General features: G+C 38.9%; 1 protein-coding gene across 2 annotated transcripts in view; it reads left to right on the top strand.

The window, feature by feature from the left end:
• Positions 1 to 23,034, top strand: part of GPR137C (G protein-coupled receptor 137C) — a 63,800-nt gene that overhangs the window by 20,513 nt on the left and 20,253 nt on the right. The window contains exons 2-3 of one of the 2 annotated variants that reach the window (XM_003792141.2): positions 10,994 to 11,037; positions 12,634 to 12,862. In XM_003792141.2, coding sequence (XP_003792189.1) covers positions 10,994 to 11,037; positions 12,634 to 12,862 — 273 coding nt within the window. Of the gene's footprint in view, positions 1 to 10,993; positions 11,038 to 12,633; positions 12,871 to 23,034 lie in introns of both variants that reach the window. The other variant, XM_023514476.1, reaches the window with a different exon arrangement.

Here is a 23,034-nt window from a genome sequence, read left to right as displayed (position 1 = left end):
CAATGTGCGGTACTCTCACCCCAGCGGAGTTACGTGGCGCGGTAATCTCTCTCAGCGGAGTTACGCGGCGTGCGGTACTCTCATCTCAGCGGAGTTACACAGCGTGCAGTACTCTCTCTCAGCGGAGTTACACAATGTGCTCGATTCATTCAGCAATGAGTTGTGACAATACATGTTAAATGGTGACTACCAGGGAAGACCGTTACAAACTCAGTGTCCTGGTTGTTTTCTTGGCCGGGGCCAGGTTTGAACCCACCACCTCCGGTATATGGAGCCAGCACCCTACTCCTTTGAGCCACAGGTGTTGCCCCAGTGTCCAGGTTTTTTATTGGTGTCTGGTCTCGTAGACACCCACTGTCTAATATATACCAAAATTCCAGGCTCTGAGAAAGAAACCAATAGTCGGTGTGCAGTTGAATACTCATTTGCACAAACAGTTTAAGTACAGTGAGATACCCTCCATTTAGGGAATGGTAGGAATTCTCCTGAAACCCAAGTTCCCAAATGCCAGCCATCGGCCAACCTTATAAGCAGAAAATAAAAAAGCCTCGGGCCTCTTGTGCTTCTAGCTCTCAACATTTTATTGTTCCTTTCTCATTCTACTCAAATGTATATGTTTATGCCTTTCATGAAGATCCCTTTAGTATTGTTTTAGTACAATTTTAGGTGGGAACAAAATTAGACTCAGTGTTTACCTGGAAATTTCTGTGATTGTAAATCGAAATGCCCTAATTTGTATACAACCATTTTTAAGCAACTTCAGAGAAAACAGATTAAGTAGAGAGAAGAAACTTTAAAGAAAATGTTAAAATATTAAGATGTTAAGATCCTAAGAGAGAAACGAGAAGGTGTAAATCCTGGAAATAAGAACAGGCTGTTATAAAGAAGCCTGCTCTACCCTTGAGTAGATAAAAAGAGCTTTTAAAATGAAATATACAATAGGCATTGAAAGTGAACATCTGAGAAAAAGTATGTCTATTCAATTTATAACTGAAGTAGCTAAAAACATCATACTTTATATGCAGGCAGTAGCGATAGTAAGCTTGGGAATGGTACACACTCTCCATAGAAACTTGAGCAATTGAGATGGAAATTGGATAACTGCTTCTGTGTAAGTGATCTCCTTAGTTGGATATGTATGCCTAACTCTTCACCAGGGAGAAGAGATTGTTTACCACAATTCACTTTGGCATCAATTCCAAATTTCATATATTTTCTCCAGTAAAGTTCCTATCTTATTTAAATCAACAAAAGTGGGAAAATGAACTTGACAAAAAATAAACTCCATAGAAAAGCATCTGTTCTATATGTATTTCAACTACTGACTGTCTTCAGAACAACACGGTCTACATGTCCCAGGTGAAGAGGAATGATACAGAGCTTCAATAAGACCCTTCTGTCTCAGTCCGTTTGGGCTGCTGTAACAACATTGTGAACTAGGGAGCTTATAAACAGCAGAAGTCAGGGTGCCAGTGTCTGTAAGGGTCTGCGTGCTGGTTCATAGACAGCGCCTTCTCACTGGAGCCACACGTGGTGGGAGACATGGGGAATATCTGTGGGGTCCCGTTCATGTGAGGGTTCCAGCCTTGTGACCTAGTGCCTCTCAAAGGCACCTCCTAGTACCATCACACTGAGGGCTAATATTTCAACATAAGAATTTAGGGGGGTAATAAACATTCAGATTATAGTACCTTCCATGTATTAAAATTACATTAGGTAATATTCACAAAACATTTGCAATACTCTCATCTTCCCTTTATTTAGAGAACTAAACGAGGAGACAAAAATATGTCTTATTTTTAAATGGAATCAGTTCAGACCTCATATAGAAGATATATTTTTAAAATGGTGTATGTTGTATTTTAAATCACCAATAATTCAGAAATCCAAAATTAATGTTTTCTAAATTAGGGGATGCTACTTCGTACATGGAATAAAGGTTATATGACCAAAAAAATTTGCTATCCATCAAACCTTATAATTCTTTATACTTTTTTTTTTCTTAGAGACAAAGACTCACTTTGTTGCCCAGGCTGGAGTACAGTGACACAATCATATCTCACTGCAGCCTCAAACTCCTAGGCTCAAGTGATCCTCCCACCTCAGGCTTCTGAGTAGCTAGGACTACAGACACATACTGATTTATTAATCTGTTGTAGAGACAGGGTCTCACTATGTTGCTTAGCCTTTTGTGATCCTCCTCCTGCCTTTGCCTCCCAAACTACTGCGATTAAAGGTGTGAGCCACTGGACTGGCCTCTTTGTACTTTATGTAAAGACTAATGACCTTCTATAATTGGCCCATTTATTCCATTTTTCTGGTATTAAGAAAGACCTGATAAGATCTGGCCCATCTGACACAAACTGACATCAGCAAGTCATTTGAGAGATGTTATTGACTATTCTAAACCTCATAAATTCTACATAAAGCATGTTTATTGTATGAATTGCCACTATCTTAAATATAAAATTTCTTGATTTTTTTGATATATATATATATTTTTTTTTTTTTTTAAACTCAGTCATGTCCTATTAGCTACATTCTTACTTGGAATCTATTACTTGCAAATCATTGTTTTTAACCTTGCTATAATCTAAGTGTGATTTCAGCACCTGGCTATCTTACATAATGCATTGGAATATAATCTGGGATGGAAGTTGAGCTTTAATTTTTTCCCTTATTTGTCTCAACTCACTCTAACACCTTTATCCTGTGACCTGTAATCTTGTGGATCACCTCTTATCCTATCCCCATTCTCTTCTTCATGTGATCCTTTTAAATGCCTTCACTGAAATTGAGCTTTTTCCAAATGACACTTTGTGCCTTTTGTGGGAAAAACAGTCAGCCTATTTGATGTTTCCCAATAATGTTATACCATAATCATCTCTCTGAAAACTGTGCCATCTGATTAGGTCATTGTTGGCTATAATAATAACTTCCACCTTTGTGGATGAATCAGCACTTTCATTCTTCTTGTCTCCTGTGTTATATGATCTTTTTCAAAGCCTTTATTGATAACCCATCCAGTGTCGCAATTCAGTGGTTTCTTGGAGATCTAAAACTCTGCATCTCTCTGAGCCATCCAATAGCATGGCCACACCTTAGATCAGCTCTTAAAAATGGAGCTATTCTTCCTGACCACTGTCTTCTGTCTCTTTTTCCCTCTGCATCTTGAATTCATCCTTTTTATAACTTTTTCACCCTCCTCCTAACTTTTAATCACTTTACCTCTTCTGTTTTCTCTACTCCATTCTAATAAATCTTATTCTTTGATTTTTGCCATCCCAAACTAGTCATTCACCAGAGTGAGTTACTTCTCTACAATCATTCCCACAGGTTACGGTTCTAAATTACTTCAGGAAAAATGCAGCCTGTTTGAACTTCTTATCATGTGTAAACCTAAAATAATAGAAATTCTCCAAAGATAATGAGTTTATTTGGGAATGAGCAGGATTACAATCCAGAATCTGGATGCTAAAACAGATAATAGGCATATTTAGGGAGGTTCAGTTGAGGGCAAGTTTTAAAGGCGAAATGAAGAAGGTTGTATAAGTTGATTTGAAACAATTATCCATGATCAAAAGGATAAGAACAAAGGTGGTGTCAGTCGAGGTTTAAATAGGGAGTTGCTGGGCAGTGTCCACAGAAGTCATCTGTAAGGCTACAGTGACCTTTGTCAAGGTTGTGGTTTCCAGAGCGTCCTTTCTGTCTGTGCCCCCCACACTGCCTTCCAGCTCTGTTTTATTAGGGTTTGACACAAGTGACTCCATTTTGTTCTGACAACTTTCACAAATGGCATCCACTTCTCTATTAGATTATTTCAATTTTATAATCAAGAAACATTGCTTTGGGGGGGGGTTGTTGTTTTTGAGACAGAGTCTCACTTTATCACCCTAGTTAGAGTGCTGTGGCATCAAAGCTCACAGCAAGCTCCAGCTCTTGGGTTTAGGCAATTCTCTTGCCTCAGCCTCCCAAGTAGCTGGGACTACAGGTGCCCGCCATAATGCCCGGTTAGTTTTTATTGCAGTTTGGCTGGGGCCACAATTGAACCTGCCACCCTCAGTATATGGGGTCAGCGCCCTACTCACTGAGCCATAGGTGCCACCCCAAGAAACATTGTTAACTGTGTCTTCTCTCAATTGCCTGGCGGTAATGGGACCTTCCTGCTTCTCAGTATATCCTCTTATAACCCTTCTGTTGACATGTTCTAAATGTTTTCCATATTCCAAGTGCTTAAATCGAACATCTTTTCACAGGGTATGACCTTGCCTTCTACTTCACTAGAAAAAACATAGAATACATCTGCCAGAGTCTCTCTTCCTTCTCCTCTGTATTGAAATAATCTGGATCCACACTGTGCCCAAATTTCTTATTTTAACAAAGAGCTGATTTGTAAATTATTTTAAATTTTCTGTACAGACCTCCAAGTTTTTCTTTAACTTGCTTTTCTTTCCTCTTGACTCAGAAGTATGTGTCTTCCTTTTAAAGGATAATTTACCTGTTCCAGACCCTTCTTTAACAATTGAACACTCTTTCTCAATCTGCTGTCCTCCGTCTTCTACCTCACCCTCTCTAGTCTATTTCTGACCAACACATTGTTAAATTAGAAGCTGGGAACGATCTTTTACCCTCATTGCAGTTCAGTTGGTAAGCCAGTTTTATATACATACACTGACAAAAAATACAAGACCTGTGGGTCGGAGATTAGTATCATGGCAAAAACGGCAACCAAAGCAATGTCTCTGGGCCCAGTCCCCTGGGGCAGCACAGTGAGGGACACGTGTTACCTACACGCACAGGGGGATGTGCTGAGGGAGAGGAACCCTGAAACACAGAAGAGACACAGATAGTCACTGGGACGGAAGCACAGCTCTACCTGGGAGAAGGAAGGAGACTTACTCCCCTGCAACGTCCTTAGGGAGGAAAATGATCTTTGATATACTCGTCAACACATAGAGATACTCCTCTCACTTTGAAGTAAACGCCGTCTCTCCAGACCATGCAAAAACGTGAGCTATTCATCGAGAGTAGTATTCCAACACAGATCTTCCCGGGTTTCTCTTAGCTTCGTGGATCTCTCAGACTGTACTCACGCCTCTGTTGTCTCACTCCTTGTCAACTTCTTGTGCTTCTGCTCTGTAATTTCTGTTGAAAACTATTCTGTGCAAAGTACCAGTGACGTGCCAATCAAAGGTCTCTCTTAAAAATTACTGATTTATTGCAGTATTTAACAAGGGCTATCTGTTCTTCCCTTTAGACCTCCAAACTACTCTGCTGTCTTCTGTCTCTAGTCTGATTCTTATGTTTCTCTCCTTTGCCCAACTTATTTTTAGTCTTGTGCTTTTTACTTCTGACTGTTAAATGCAGACTTACCACAGGTGGACTTCTCATTCTACATTTGTTCCCTCAGACGTCTTCTACTCTTGAGTTTTAACTGTGAACTTTGTAGGTGACTTACTTTCTTTTTTACATTCCAGAACTCTCCTGTCATTTTTATTTCTGCCTAGATGTAATAAAGTTTAAATATAAGAATCAACTCCATGACCTGACTTTTTAATTCTTTGTCAGTACAGCCCTCATTCTATCAGTTTTCTTAATTCAAAACCTGAGAATATGGTTGAGTTGACTCACTCAAATTGAAGGATTTTTTTTTTTTTTTACTTCAAGTGCTCTGTTAGGTTTTAATTTAAAAGACAATCAAAATATACTAGTTTCTCAGAATATGCACTAATGGATAAAGTTCAAGGAAATTTTATTTATATGTAGTGACCCAAATATTTTGTCTTCACCAAATTCAAGTTTTTAAACTAGAATTCTTTGTTCTACTCTAGTCTGTTTTCCAGTCACCTATGAAATCGCTCAAACAGAGAATCATATTCCAGAGCTTGTAGGGGCTAACACTTGATTCTTTAGCATTGTGTATGTGTTCAAGACCCGGGTGATTGGATGACTGCCCCACCAGCTTCAGCTTCTGCTGTATTTCCCATACCACTCCACACCACCATCCCAAAGTACTTTCTTTGACTTAAGTTCATTACTCATTTATTCAGCCTCTTTCTAAAAATTTACTGTGAACCAGGCATCATGCTAGGCCCTAAGGCCATCAAAGTAAGTTATGGGCTTTCTTAAGAGAGATGTACATAAATAAGCGCTATGGAGTGTGATTAGAAATGTAAGGATACAAAGTGGTTTTTCTCTTCGTTAGAGAGAATCGCTTAACCTGAAAATATAAAGGATGGAGTCTAAAGTTTTGAAGGATGAGTTGAAATTTGTCATCTGACCATGAAGGTGTATTCCAGGAAAAATATTACTAAAAATATGTACAAAGACACAGAGATATGAAATTAAACTATTTTTAAGGCAGGTAGAGTGGCTTATGCCTGTATTCCTAGCATTTTGGAAGGCCAAGGCAGGAGAAACAATTGAGGCCAGGATTTCAAGCAGCCTAGGCATCATAGCGAGACCCTGTTTTACAAAAAATAAGAGAAATCAGCCAGATGTGGTAACGTGCACCTGTAGTCCCAGCTCCTTGGGAGGCTGAGGCAGGAGGATCACTTGAGCCTAAGAATTCAAGCCTGCAGTGAACTATGACGGTACCACAGCACTCAAGCCTACAGTGAGCCTTGTCTCTAAAAATAAAAAAAAAAAAACACTCACCCTTTTAAAAGAAAGAAAAGGAAATTGAACTACTTATTTGAAGAATTGTAAGTAATTCAGGACAACCAGACTATAAGATTAAAGGTGAGGACAAAAAGGATGTAAAGATGGGAACGGAGGACTAGATAATAAAAGACCTTTTATGTATTAAATAAGTGTGGGCTTTTTTTTTTTTGGACTACTGGGATCAGATTTACTTTTTAAAAAGAAACTACTCCATCATCATAATTTATTCAGGCAAGAATCATGATAATAGTAAAACTAGTGTATGAAAGTTTGAAGAATCAGATGCTTACTTAGTCTGAGTCTGTACGTATCTCCCCACACATTACTTATTAATTGCAATGGGGAAAACCCTATAGATACCCCCCTACCCAGCGGACCAAAGTTAACCTCACAGAAACGGGACAGCGCAGCATCGTGAGCCCCTGATACGAGGCAGTGAGAATCACGCAGCAGCGTCTTTCCGCAGTATTCTACCAAAATGCATCACCTGACTCCGACCATAAGGAAACACTACAAGATCATGGGCCTGTGCTCTTCAAAACTGTGAATATCATGAAAGATGGAAGAAAGAAATGATGATGAAAAGACACTAAATACACACGAAATCTGTTCCCAGACTCTGGATTTTTTTCCACAAGGACCTTATTAGGATGATTAGTAAAATATGGACGAGTTCTGCAAACTACACAATATCATTGTTATGATTTTTGTAATTGTGCTGTGGTTGCAGTAGGGAATTTTAAAGAAGCATACATCAAAGTACTTAGGAGTAAAGAAGCATGACACAACTTGCTGATTTTTTTAAATCTTACATAGTCCACTGACATTCACAGCAGCATTATTTGCAATAGCCAAAAGGTGGAAACTACCCAATGTCTATCAGTGGACATGGATAAACAAAAAAAATACTCAATGAAATATCATTCAGCCTTTTTAAAGAACATTTTGACACATGCAGCAATTTAGACAAACCTTGAAGACATTATGGTACATGGAAATCAGTCACAGAAGACAAATGGAGCTGTATTTACTTACATGAGGTATCTAGAGTAATCAAATTCATGCAGGCAAAGTGGAATGCGGTTACCAAAGGAGGAGCAAGTGAGCAGTTATTTAATGAGTAGGGACAGAGTTTCAGTGTGGGAGGATAAAGAGGTTCTAGAGATGCATGGTGGTGATGGTTACACACTAATGGGAAAGTACTCAATACCACTGAACCCTACACTTAAAAAGTGGTTAAAATGGTAAATTTCATGTTTAAGATACCTTAGCACAATTTAAAATACAAAAAATAAAATCCTATACAGAGAGGTGGGAATAAAGGAAAAGTGAGTTAGGAAGGGAAACAGAATCAAATCAAAAGGCAGTTGTAACAATCCGCTGTGGTAGTAGAGATTGAAAATGGGCGTGTCTGAGAATATCTCAGTAGCACCATCTAGAGACTGATGGTGTAATATTTTAGATTCCTCCATTACAGTCAGCTTCTGTTGGTGGTAACTAAAATACAGTCACGTGCCATATGACCACATTTCAGCCAACAAAGGACTGCACAGGCGGCAGTGGTCCCATAAGATTATAATGGAGCTGAGAAATTCTTACCTTGAGATGTAGCCATCCTGACACTGTAGTCAACATATTGCTCCTGTGTCTGTGCTGATGCTGATGTCTGCTGTGCTGCCAGTCACATGAAACTAATAGCACATACGATTACGTGTAATACGTAAAACTTGATAGTAAAGGCCTCTGTTACTGGTTTATGTATTTACTATACTTTTTATCATTATTTTAGAGTGTACTCCTATGTATTAAAAAAAAGGTAGGTAGCACCTATGGTTCAGTGGGTAGGGCGCCAGCCCCATATACCTAGGGTGGCGGGTTCGAACCCGGCCCTGGCCAGCTAAAAAAAAAAAAGGCCAGTAGTGGCAACAAAAATAGCCAGGTGTTGTGCCACGCACCTGTAGCCCCAGCTACTTGGGAGGCTGAGGCAAGAGAATCGCTTAAGCCCAGGAGTTAGAGGTTGCTGTGAGCTGTGACGCCACTGCACTCTGGCACCGAGGGCAACAGAGTAAGACTGTCTCAAAAAAAATTAATTTTAATTTTAAAAAGTGAACTGTCAAGCATCGTCAGGTAGGTTCAGGCGGAATTCCAGAAGAAAGTGTTATTAGCACAGGAGCCACCAACTCCATGCATGTTGCTGCCCCTGAGGAGCTTCCAGTTGAGGCAGGATGTGGAGGTGAAAGACAGTGATACGGACAATCCTGACCCTGTGTAGTCCAGGCTAATAGTCTTAGTTTTTAACAAGAGTTTAAAAAATAAAAAAAATTAAGTAGAAAACAGTTTATAGAGTAAGGACATAAAGAAAAAATTTCATAAAGCTATATAATGTGTGTTTTAAGCTAAATGTTACTATGAAAGAGTCAAAATATTTTTAAAAATTAAAAAGATTTTAAAGAAAAAAGTTATTTTAAGCTAAGGTTATTACTGAAAAAAATGTTTTTAAGTTTACTGTAGCCTAAGTGTACGATGTTTATAAAGTCAACAGCAGGGCACAGCAGTGTCCTCGGCCCTCACATGCACTCACCGCTCCTTCACTGACACCCAGAGCAACTTCCAGTTCAGCAAGCTGCATTCGTGGTAAGTGCCCTGTACTGGTGCACCATTTTTTATCTTTTATACTGCATTTTTACTGTGTGTTTTCTAGGTTTCAGTATGTTCAGATGCACAAATACTTAGTATTGTGTTACAGTTGCCTGCAGCATTCAGTAGGGTAACATGTTGCACTGGTTTGTAGCCCAGGAGCAGTGGCCCAGGTGTGTGGAAAGTGTGATCTGCTGAGATCTCTGTAAGAACTCTGTGATGTTCACTCGGTGATCAAATGGCCTCACAACACATTTCTCAGGACATACCACTCTGATTAAGCAGCGTGTGACGATATGACAGACATGAGTAGATACACAGGCTTCTCTGTCTTTGAGCATTTAATTCTCATTTACCCTTCATAACTTGGTTCAAATGTGACCTCCTTTAAGAAGTCCTCCGGCCAGGGGTCCTCAAACTTTTTAAACAGGGGGCCAGTTCACTGTCCCTCAGACTGTTGGAGGGCTGGACTGTGGGCCCAGGGACGAGTCACCTGCTAAACAGGACAGGCAGTGGCAGCAAAAACACCCGGCAGGCTGGATAAATGTCCTAGGCGGGCCGCCCGTGGCCCGTAGTTTGAGGACCCTGGTCCTCCCTGACTCTGCAGTCTTTTCCTCTTAACTCTTCCTGAACTGAATTAGTCTTTCTTCCTAGATCTGTGATAACATCTTTTGCATTTATATCACAGTGTGTCAAAGTAGATGGATTATGTATTTCTTCCAAATACTGAGCTCGTTGTGTACAGAAACAGTGGTCATGTTTCTGAATCCATTGCACCTTTCACAGAGTGTAGCATATAATAGGGGCTCCGTGAATGTCTGGATGGAATCAGTGTGTTACCGAGGACCTACTCTATTTTTCTTCATAATGTACTTTCCTCTTTCTTTCCAGGGCCCTAATGTTCATACCTTACTTTAACAGTCTCGTAACTGGTCTTTCTCCTTCTCTTCCTTAGTTCCATTCTTTACTTCTTCTGTTGTAGCCTTTACTTAATGTTAGATTAATGATATTCCATTATTTTGGAGTGTCTGTATAAAAACCTTCAATATCTTCCCATTGTCTAAAGAACAAAGTGTAAGTTCAACAGTAAGGACAGGCACCCTTCACACTGTGCTCTCAGAACATACCATGTTTACTTCGAATTCTGGTTGCCTAACTATTCAACAAGTATTTGAGCACCACCCTTGGCAAGGGTTCGTAGAGGAAGTTAGTTTACTACAATAATAGGATAAATGCTCGTTCTCTTTACGTTCACTCTTCCTTCCTTGTTTCCTTTTATGACTTCATTATCAGAGAAAATCTTTGTAGAACACTCAGCCACGTTCATATTTAAGGAAGAAGTTCCATTGTAAGATAAAACATGAGTAACAGAATGTAATTTAGGATGGGTGGCGAGCCATCCAGCACAAGGTCTAGCACCCGTAACAAAGGTTTAGTAACTGTTTACACTGGATTAATTCATTTGTTTACATTTTTAAAGGTAGAAATTGAAGTGTAAGACTATAACAAAGAAAGTTATTGTTTTACTGTTTTAAGCCTTTGGAAACCTATTTTTGCTTTATAATAATTAAACTGTTAACATTTGAACTTTACTCACTGTTACTATTTTATTTTTATCACTTGGAGATACAAAGTGAAAACGTAAGAATACTGTATGACACATTTTCAAAACTTTCTTTTTGTACTCTCATAGGTTATCTGTAAAGTCAGATGTGCCACTGAAATTGACAAACACAAGTAAGTCTTACAAGTATCTAATTTTTAATCTAAAAGATCTAAAGAAATTTATTAATATTAATGGTTAGGATCTAAAAGATACAATATTTTTTTTTTTTTACAGCATACTTCTCCAGGTTGAAGGATTGGTTGCTGAGGGAGGCTTAGCAGTTTTCTAGAAAATCCAAATATTTAGATTGGTTCAGATGAAGTGAACTTAGTAGCCCACATTTCTCTGCCTTTAGCCATACTGCTGACTAATAACCTTGTTCTTGCTGCTGTCACTGCCTCGCTTCAGATGGACTCCATAGAGTCCACTTTTACCAAAGTTAAACTGCTGTTTAGGGTGAGAGTGTGGGTAATTCCATGCAATAGGGAATGTTTCAGTCCCGATCTCAGGATCATACTGTGCAGTTTCCCACTAATTCGCTGACTATTTACCTCTTATTCCCTCTTATGTTTTAGCTTCCTAAACTACTCTGATGCCTTGGATGCATAGTTTCTAGATCCTTTTGAAGGCCAAACTGTATAATTATTTTTATTACTTAATCTGAGAATATTAAAATCTAACCTTTTCAAAATCTTTGTACTTTTTATGTACACATAACAGTTTGGTTTGCCTGTTACAGATTACACATTACCTTCAATTTACCTCGTGTAAACCGCTTCCAAATGCAGGTACTTTATGACTCTAAAAATTGAAAGTGACCCAAAATACAAGATATTGGGATACCAGATAAATTTCTGGATCACGTTATTTCATTTAAGGGTATAAACACATTTGAAGTAGGATTACTTTCCTACAGAGAGCTGTTATTGCTGTTTGATACAGATAGCCACATCTTACCTAGGGAGTTTTTATGAAGTGGTCTGATTTTTCTTAGAGGGAAGAGGCTAGGCATTTCATGTGTGGAGTTGCTCTGTATAAGTAGTAAATGCTCAACTTTTTAGGAAGATGAGGTAGATCTTGAGACTCTACATATATTGTGCCTATGTATGTTCTTTAGTCAAGTTGTTGTTTAAAATAGATTTCCCTTACCTCTTAAAATTAATATTAAATAAGCAATATAAATTTAGACATAGTACATTATTTTTCAGGGAAATTATAAAAGCCTGGTAATTCTTGGTATGGAAAGATCAGTGAAAATATGACAAATAGTTATGAAAACAAAAAATTCAGAGGCCAGGCACGGTGGCTTACACCTGTAATCCTAGCACTCTGGGAGGCCGAGGCAGGTGGATCGCTTGATCTCAGGAATTTGAAAGCAGCTTAAGCAAGAGTGAGACCCTGTGTCCAAAAACAGCCAGGCATTGTGGCAGGTGCCTATAATCCCAGCTACTTGGGAGGCTGATGCAAGAGAATCACTTGAGCCCAAGAGTTTGAGGTTGCTGTGAGCTGTGACTCCATGGCACTCCACCCAGGGCAACAAAGTAAGACTCTGTCTCAAAAAAAAAAATCAAGATTATTTGAAATAGTGTTAAAATAGTCCCATATTATTCTTCTGGTAAAGACACCTGAATTGAAGTTAACATGATATTATTTCTGAATTAATACTTAAAAAATCTATGCCATTTTAAGATGGTTTAGAAACATCTAACTACATTTTTTTCTTTCAGAATTCTGCTGCATTTGGGCTTTATTTTGGCAAGCCTTCTCTTCTTAGTGGTGAACTTGACTTGTGCAATGCTAGTCCACGGAGATGTCCCAGAAAATCAGTTGAAATGGACTGTGTTTGTCCGAGCACTGATTAATGATAGCCTGTTTATTCTTTGTGCCATCTCTTTAGTTAGTTACATATGCAAAATTACAAAAATGTCATCAGCAAATGTCTACCTCGAATCAAAGGTAAGCATATTTCTTACATTTGCACTGAAATCTAATTTCAAATCCTTGTCCTGTTAACCATACTTTCGTGGAATGTTTATATTGCTCTTTTTATTTATTTATTTTTATTTATTTATTTATTTTTTTTTTTTGAGAGAAGGTCTCACTGTGTTGCCCACGATGGAGTATAGTGGCTGTACACAGCATGATCATAGCTTAGTACAGCCTCAGACTTGTGGGCTCAGACAATCCTTATCTTAGCCTCTCAAACAGCTGGGACAACAGGCGGGTTGTCTTTTTTTTAAAGTATCCTAGGGTGGCACCTGTGGTTCAGTGAGTAGGATGGCAGGTTTCGAACCCAGCCCTGGCCAAACTGCAACAAAAAAATAACCAGGCGTTGTGGCAGGCACCTGTAGTCCCAGCTACTCAGGAGGCTGAGGCAAGAGAATCGCCCAAGCCCAAGAAGTGCTGGTTGCTGTGAGCTGTGACGCCACAGCATTCTACTGAAGGCAATAAGGTGAGACTCTGTCTCTAAAAGAAAAATAAATAAATAAAAAATAAAGTATCCTAAATGGCATTTGGGATGGAAAAAAACAGTCTCTAGAAATTTAAAAGTATTCAAAATTTGGCCCTTAATAAACAATGGTTTTTTTAAAAGCAGCTTAGGTTAATACTAAGCATATTGTATTTTCTGTGAGTCTATATTACAGGCTAATTGAGTTAGATAAACCAGAATTTATATGAGTGAATCAGAAATATCGTTAGCTGCACTAACAATTTAGGATTTTGCCTAGTAAAGGATGGTGATACTACCTAAAAAACAAGTCTATCAGATTATGTCGATGTACACTTGGGTTAGCAATGTTAAGGTGTCATAAAGGTAAAGTGTTTATTTGTATAAAGGCTTAGAAAATGTTACTTCACTTTGTAAAGTGAAACCCATATGATATTTCAAACAACTAATCATATAACTAAATTTATAAATGCCTTGCCTCTCTTTCCTTACACTTTGGATCAACAAACAGAAGCCAAATTAATAAATTAATCCATTAATAACCATGGAAGTTTCCACTGGTATGGACTGACAATATGGTTAAGCAGAAAATTGTTTTAGCAGTGTGTGTGTCGCATTGAGTATTAGAGGGGAGTCCGCATGGTGATACTGGGTGTGGGTATATACATACATACACTTTTTGCCATGACTTGCCCAGGAAAGCTTGCTTTAATTTGACATCATTGCCTATTCACTGAAACTAAGCAAGATAGCATCTTAAACGGTAAAAACAGTTCTCTGAAATATTTTTAGACCTCTATCTTGTCATTATCTTAATATAGTCCTAGTAAAGTACTGTAATTAAACATATGGTGATCAACTTGTTCCCTAAATTTAGGCAGAGATTTTAATCTTACTTCTTAAACATATTTTAGTGGAATTTTGGGGAAAAAATATATATAGCTAGAAAGAAAAAGAAGAGAAAGTTAAGCTTTCAAAGCTTTCAAAGCTTTCAAATTTTAACCTTACCTTAAAATTATTTTTTTAGCTTCTATTCTATAGGGTTCTTAAAATTTAAATATTTTAGCTGAATTTATTATTTTAGCTCAATATTATATGTGGTCGAATTTAAAGTGCTTCTTCTCTAGATACCTAATAACTTTCTAAGTTGGTTTTCCTTATTTTGAAATACATAAAACTCTGAATATACGAAAGGTGCCAGTCTAAGAAGAAAAGTTATCTGATAAATCTTTCAGAATTATTTCAAACATCTTCCTCTTACCATCATATGAAAGATATTCACTTTTTGTTATAATTATTTTTAAAGTCTTAAATTCAAAAGCTGCATGAAAATGCCGTGAAGGCTATGTTAAACAGTTTGATGAAAACATTTCAAATTGTATATAAAACCAGCACATTGTACCCCATGATTGCATTAATGTACACAGCTATGATTTAATTTAAAAAAAAAAGCTGCATGGATTCAGAATTATCTAGGAACACTACACAAAGATATGTTCAGATACGTACTTTTTAAAAGAGGTGAGCTCTTAGATGATTTTTATTACATTGTATTGTTACATAGTTCTTATCTTCCTAATTAGGAATAAACTTCTGCATTCAAGCCAGGCATGGTGGCTTACTCCTATAATCCTAGTACTTTGGGAGGCTGAGGCAGGTAGAACGCTTGAGCTCAGGAATTTGATACCAGCCTGAGCAAGAGCAAACCACTCACACCCACACACCCACACCTCCCCAGTCCTGTCTCTACTAAAAATAGTGTGGTGGCAGGTAGCTCCCAGCTACTTGGGAGGCTGGGGCAAGAGGATCCCTTGAGCCCAAGGATGTGAGTACGGCACTCTATGGGGGTGGGGAGGGTGGGACAGAATGAGACTCTGTCTCAAAAACAAACAAAAAAACTTTCTGCATTCAAAAGTGCACAGGGTCTTGTTTTCCTGTTCTCCTTGTAAAATCACTGGGCTCATTTGTTTTTGTATTCTGTAACACATGCAGGAATGGCCGTTCCTTTCATTCAAACAAATGTTTTGTTGAGCACCTGTCTCTTTCCCTTTCAGAGGACCCTGTTCCTTGTCTCCCTCAGAGCATTTCCTTAAAGCTCAGACCTCAGCCTTCTGTTTTACTCTTTTCATTCTTCCTTCCTTTTCCTATTCTGTGATAATAAAAGTCCTCAGTAATTTGTCTCAACCATATCTTACCACATTTGCAAATGACCCATGGTTTGCCTTTCTGTCTCTTAGGTCCTTAGGTGGTTTAGAGTCCCAGAACTCTCTACCTCGTTGTCCATATCATACCCAACTACACTATTTCTCCTTTGTATAAACTCAATTTTGTCCTTTCTCCCTCAGCTCTAAAATAAAATTCAGAAATGACTCACTATCTGAGTTATCTTAAAATTTTATATATTCCTCTGGGGACACTAACCAGTTTATACTGGGTAACATTTGTGTGTGCATGCCTAATTTTTATTTATTTATTTATTTTGAGACAGAGTCTCACTTTGTCACCCTCAGTAGAGTGCTTAATGTCACAGCTCACAGCAAACTCCCAACTCCAGGGCTTAGGGATTCTTTTCCCTCAGCCTCCCACTTGGCTAGGACTACAGGCACCTGCCACAACACCCAGCTATTTTTTTGTTGCAGTTTGGCTGGGGCCGGCACCCTCAGTATATGGTGAACCTGCCACCCTCAGTATATGGGACCGGCACCCTACCCACTGAGCCACAGGCACTGCCCAAGGATTTTTTTTTTTTTTTTGCAGGTTTGGCTAGAGCTGGGCTTGAACACGCCACCCCCCATTTGTGGGGCCAGCACCTACTCCTTGAGCCACAGGTGCCGCCTTAATTTTTCTTTTTTTAATTTTTTTTGTTTAGGCAGTCTCACTCCGTCTCCTGGCTAGCATGCAGTGGTTCATTATAGCTTACTGCAGCCTCCAGCTCCTGGGGTCAGACTCAGATCTGACCACAGGTCTTGGTTGGTAACTCCTGTTTTTTATCAGCCAGCACAGACTCCATTCACACTGCCCTGTGCTTGTGTATGATGTTTCAGGTGTGTATTCACACATAGTTGTAGTTTACATGTGTATGTTTGCGTGTGTGTGTGTTTTTTTTTTTTTTTTTGAGACAGAGCCTCCAGCTGTCCCCCTGGGTAGAGTGCCATGGCATTACAGCTCACAGCAACCTCCAACTCCTGGGCTCAAGCGAGTCTCCTGCCTCCGCCTCCCAAGTAGCTGGGACCACAGGCACCCGCCACAATGCCCGGCTATTTTTTGGTTGCAGCCGTCATTGTTGTTTGGCGGGTCCGGGCTGGGGACTCGAACCCGCCACCTTAGGTGTACTGGCTGGCGCCTTAGCCGGTTGAGCTATAGGCGCCGAGCCTGCGTGTTTATTAATAACATCATTCCACATAAATTCTAACTGACTCGGCCATACTTCTCACCAAAAGAATAAACAATTTTATAATGCTGTCATCAGTGTACATTGATATAAACATAAATATCCTCTGTTCTATCAGTAGTTGAGTCGAAAGCTTAATTGTTTTGGTTATTTTCATTGGTATGACTTAAGGGTTTTAATTAGGATGTATTTGACATGCATATGCATTTCCATGTAGAAATTTAGTATCCACATTTCTGTGTATGTAAACTATTTCTCATTGAATTATAGAGCAGAATCTGGGTATTTATTCTTTATATATTTGGCATATATGTTTTCCGTTTATATTAAAATTTTACTTTGGTTAAGAGTGTTACTTATGAAGGGTAACACCCTTGTACGCATTTAGTTACGGAATGGATGTTTAATCTTATTAAATTCTTCTCAATAACTTCTTATTACTACAATTTTTCTTCTGCTTATTATACAAGTATGGTATAGTATGTGTTTACATTTTCTTATGTTTCTTGAATTTTGAGGATGAAAGTCCACTTTCTTTTAATTGTTGTGCTTCAGTTGTTATGTTATTTAAAATATTATTATACTTACATGTAAAGTTAACCAGCATTTTGTCCTGTCAGACTTTAGAATACTAACATATTTATGTCATAAGCTGAAGATGGATAACACAGTATGTTCAACAAAATAGTAATGACTCGAGCTCTAGAGTTATATCACCTAGATATATATCGCCTAGGCTCTGCCACTTACTAACTCTTCAACTTCAACCTCTCTGCCTTTAAATTGGAGATGAGTATAGTAACCTCCGCCATAGCAGCGTTACAAGGATAAAATGATAAGGTGCGGAAAATAATACATAGTAACATTTTTAGAGACATAGTGTACTATTTATCACTAAAAATATAAACACTGGCTTGCTGTGACCTTCTTTGTCATATATTGACATAGTTGATGGAACAGGTTTGGGGGCTTCTGGGGGGGTTTTTTGAGGCAAAGTCTCACTTTGTCACCCCGGGTAGAGTGCTGTGGCGTCATAGCTCACAGCAACTCCAGACTCTTGGGCTCAAGTGGTTTTCTTGCCTCAGCCTCCCAAGTAGGTGGGACTACAGGCGCCCGCCACAATGCCACCTATTTTTAGAGGCGGAGTCTCAAACCTGTGAGCTCTGGCAGTCCATTTACTTCAGCCTTCCAGAGTGCTGAGATACAGGCATGGGCCACCACACCCAGCCTGGAATGGGATTATTCATAGAAAACTTGAACAAATGCTTCCATTATCCATTTGCCAAAAAGTTGTTCCTTAATAAACTTTTTTAGTTTTGTTTTCCTTTTCACTGTTATTTGTCTGTTTACTAACTGGTGTTTGTTTCAGACAGTCTCCCTCTGTCGCCCTAGATAGAGTGCCATAGCGTCATAGCTGACAGCAACCTCAAACTCTTGGGTTCAAATGCTCCTCTTGCCTCAGGCTCCCAAGCGAAATGACAGGTGCCTGCAACAACACGAGGGTCTCGCTCTCGCTCAAGCTGATCTCAAACTCCTGAGTTTAGCCAATCCACCTCCCTCAGCCTCTCAGAGTGCTGGGATTACAGGAGTGAGCCACTGCACCTGGCCTTACTAACTGGTTTTATTTCCATCAGACTTGTTGTTTTATAATTTTATAGGCAGTTAGCCATATTAACTTTATAAAAATTTTATTTTTTCTGATTATTAAAACTTAGCAATGTAGGCTGGGCGTGGTGGCTCATGTCTGTAATGCTAGTACTCTGGGAGGCTGAGAGGTGCAGATAGCTTGAGCTTAGGGGTTCAAGACCAACCTGACTTAAGAGTGAGACCCCCATCTCTCCTAAAAATACAAAAAAATTAGTCAGTGTTGTGACTGGTACCTATAGTTACAGCTTCTCAGGAAGGCAAAGTAAGAGGATCACTTGAGCCCAAGAGTTTTGAGGTTTGCTGTGCACTGTGACTCCACGGCACTTAACCCCAGGGCGACAGAGTGAGACTCTGTCTCAAAAGAACAACAACAACAAAAACACTTAGCAATGTTAAGACTATGATTTTTAAAAAAAAATTTTTTTTTTTGCAGTTTTTGGCCAGGGCTGGGTTTGAACCCGCCACCTCCGGCATATGGGGCTGGTGCCCTACTCCTTTGAGCCACAGGCACTGCCCTAAAAAAAATTTTTTAAACTGCAGTGATGTCACCATTGACACAACCATATTTGGAACTCATTGTAAATAGAACTTTATACCCTGACTTTTCCCTTATTCTAGTAAAGAATTTTCTCATGTTATTATTATTAAAAATTTCTTTGATAAGCCTTTAAGTGGTTTTCTACAAGAATGTCAACCTCCATTATATTAATTTTTCTGAAAATGAGTTTTGTTTAGCTTTTTATTTTTAGTAAGAATTTGGGGGTGTGGTAATTGCATCTAGAACTGGCTACCCTGGCTCATTTTACAAAGCACTTAGGTACCTTTTCTATTATATTTTTATTACTTATTTTTTAATCTGTATTTTATTCTTTAAGGAGCTGGAATAGTGCTGTGATTTGATTCTCTTTTTCAGTATGGCACTTCTAATTGCTTTTTAAATATTTGTTATTGTCAGTTTGAATAGTTTATTTCTGCTCTTTTGTTTTTTTACTTATTTAAGCTTGCTGCTTTGTTCAATGTCTATGTCCTTATATAGACATTTAATTCATTCTTTTGTAAACTAATATAGAAATTTAACACAATCTGTTTTCTCAAGTACTTCTTTCCATGATCTTATAATCAGCAACATTCCTTATTTAACAAAAATAAAGAGAGTTTCTGTTTGTATTTCAGCCATGTTTCAAACAATGCCAATTTACACATCAGGATAAATTAGGTATTATCTTTAGCCATTGGTCTCCATTCAGCTCACCTTAGAAGAACATCTCAGGTTCAAACATAAGTCCTCTTTACGCCCCCAGCTTCATTAGAAGTTATCCGTTTTACTCTCTGCTTGATTGTTTATGCATATGACTCTGGCCTAATAACAAAGAATTTTTGTACTCCAGGTTTCTGTCAGAGAAAATAAACTCTCAACTGTTATATTCAAAAGCATAATTACCAGAAAAATTACCTGAAGGGTGTGTCACATCCCACTCCTGCCAGTGCTTGTCAGGGCCCGAGACTGGCCAGGTCTCCGGCTGGACTTAACTAGGTTCTGGACGGGGACTGCTAAGCTACCTTGCTCAGGAACAGTTTCTCTTAGGTGCCTGAGGGCTTCCTACTTCAGCAGGAGAGAGAGAGGCTTAGAGAGAATAAAGCAGTCTTAGAATAGATAGATCTTAGTCTATAGCAGAGCTTGGTAATCTTCAGCAGAGAGACGCCGTGCTGGCGTTCTGCAGGCAGGAGAGGAGACAGTCAGAGTAAGTGGGTCTGTGACAGAATCTTCTCCTCCAGTCTAATATAAGGCTGATCTCGTGCCTCTCAACACCACAGGTGTAGAGACTGCCAATTCACCAATGCTTGTTAGGTGAGCTAAATCCCTTTCCATGCCCTTTTCAGCAAGGTGTTCCATTATTGAGCTATACAGATGTTTCTTATAACTCTCACTCCTCCTAGCTATAGGCTATACGGGCTGCTACAGATGTGGGGTCCACTTCTGTCCACTTCCATATCTGTTCGATATTGTGTGCTCAGCCCAATCCATTCCATAGCAGTTGTGCACCAGGACTCCATTGTATCCTAGGTGGAGTTGTCATTCCTGACCTACACTTTGACCTTCACATCATGCTTTGGTCTACATCAAGATATTTGTTTAAGAAATTTCTTACAATAGAAGTTTAGTTTAAAGTCACTATTACATAATGTTAAAGATTCGAGGGTGACTTGTGCAGACTATGTGGGGGTTGTTTTGCTTAATATGGTGTGAGATATCGTGGAAAGTATACATGGATTTTTTTTTTTTTTTGCTTATCTACTTTCATTAATGTTTGTATGTTTAATGTGTGGCCCAAGACACCTCTTATTCTTCCAATGTATGGCACAGATGAAAAAAGGTTGAACACCCCCGTGTCCTCAGAACTTAGATTCATCATCAAGAAAAACAGTGCTGATTAAGAAAGAAGTTAGCCGGGCGTTGTGGCAGACGCCTGTAGTCCCAGCTACTTGGGAGGCTGACGCAAGAGACTTGCATAAGCCCAAGAGTTTGAGGTTGCTGTGAGTGTGACACCACAGCACTCTACCCAGGGTGACATAGTGAGACTCTGTCTCAAAAAAAAAAAAGAAAGAAAGAAAGAAAGAAAGAATACGTTCTTTCCTCTGGCAACTGTGTTGTTCAGAAGGAAATCTGTGGCTCACGTTTATCGGTTTTAGATAATAACCTTATGATACCCACTTTAGTTCTGGCTCTACTGCTGTTTCCACTTCATTTTCTTACCCATCCCCCCATAGACATTTCTATATTTATTATTTGTGTGTATCTCTAATTGCTTCAAATTCTGTTTTGTAGTGAGAGTGGTATAAATAAAAATAGGATTGGATATATGTTTTTGGATATATTTTATATATTTTATTTTCAGATGCCAGGTTTTGAAACTGGTATGTAAAGACCTTAGTGAGAGACAGTGAATTACAGTCCTGAAAAGATGAAACCTGAGACCAGAGAGAGAAGGACCTAAGCCTTATCTGTTCCTTGTAGGCTGTGTGTCCATAGTCAAGTAATATCATCCCTAAGCTTTCCTTTCCTGAAATGCAAAATGGACATAATGGTAGTGTTGATCTCATGGGTTGCTGTGAGGATCTCAGGTTTTCCTAAGAATTAAATAAAAATGTCTATAAAGTGCCAAGTATAATGCTTACCACCAAAAAAGTGCGTATCGGTATTAGTTACTATGGTTTCCTGGTTTCCTAAGGCATAGATCCAAGCTTCAAGAAGTTCTTGAACAACTGAAAATGTTTCCAAATTTACCTGGAGTGGGGTCTTATATATTGGATTGGATATATGTTTGGATATGTTTATTTTCAGATGCCAGTTTTTGAAATTAGTATGGAAAGACCTTAGTGAGAATGTACTATAGTGTTTAAATGATGAAAACCTGGGATCAAATTCTCAGTGACCAAAATAACAATAAGAATCACTGAAGAACAGGATTTCTCACCCTGTCGCCCTCAGTAGAGTGCTGTGGCATCACAGCTCAGAGCCACCTCAAACTCTTGGGCTTAAGCAATTCTCTTGCCTCAGTCTCCTGAGGAGTAGCTGGGACTACAGGTGCCCGCCACAACACCTGGCTATTTTGTAGAGATGTGGTCTCACTTTTGCTCAGGTTGGTCTCCAACCCCTGAGCTCAGGCAGTCCACCCACCCTGGCCTCCCAGAGTGCCAATTACAAGCATGAGTCACCCTGCTTGGCCAGGATTTCTCTTTAAAATATTTTAATTTTGCTTGACTCTACCTTCTTTATAGACCATTCCACTCTGATTTTGATAAGATTTGAAGTTTCTGATATATTACATGTCATCTGATATTTAAGTAGTTTTCCTTAGACATTCTTGGAGCAAATATTTTTAAAATTATGAAATGACCTTTTTTGGTATTTTTGTTCTGAAGTCTGTATCTTTTACTACAATCTCGGGGGGGGGGCTTGTTTGCACTCGCTCAATAGACATAATAGATTATCTTTTAACCTTTTGTCTATTGGCAACATTTGAAATGTGTCTCATTAATTTAAACACTTAGACAGATGTTACAGAGTTTGTTTTCTGATTGTTACTGAGTACCCTCTTACAGGGTAGCTCAGTTTACTGTTGCTATGATTAGTTGTCACTTTTGTCTTTTTATTCCATTAAGGTTTTTTATTGCTGTTTCCTTTGTTTTCATTCGTATAATTTCTGTGCTACACTTGGATTTACTTTTTATCAGAATTATAACTTTAACATTAAAGTGCATACTAGGCTCGGCGCCTGTGGCTCAAGCGGCTAAGGTGCCAGCCACGTACACCTGAGGTGGCGGGTTCGAATCCAGCCCCGGCCCGCCAAACAACAATGGATGGCTGCAACCAAAAAGAAGGTCTGAGTGTTGTGGTGGGCGCCTGTGGTCCCAGCTGCTTGGGAGGCTGAGGCAGGAGACTCACTTGAGCCAGGAGTTGGAGGTTGCTGTGAGCTGTGATGACACAGCACTCTACCCAGGAGGACAGCTTGAGGCTCTGTCTCAAAAAAAAAAGATGCATACTAATAGAATTATTTCTATTTTAGTATTAATTACCATTTCATAAAAAAGATAGTTATAGGGATGTAGAAGACATTTCACTTGTTTTTTTTTTTTTTT

Source organism: Otolemur garnettii, unplaced genomic scaffold (assembly GCF_000181295.1).
Source record: "Otolemur garnettii isolate 467f Iridium unplaced genomic scaffold, OtoGar3 scaffold00054, whole genome shotgun sequence".
NCBI classification, from domain to species: domain Eukaryota; kingdom Metazoa; phylum Chordata; class Mammalia; order Primates; family Galagidae; genus Otolemur; species Otolemur garnettii.
Note: the sequence above shows the minus strand (reverse complement) of the source record. Positions and strands in the feature narration are given on the sequence as shown.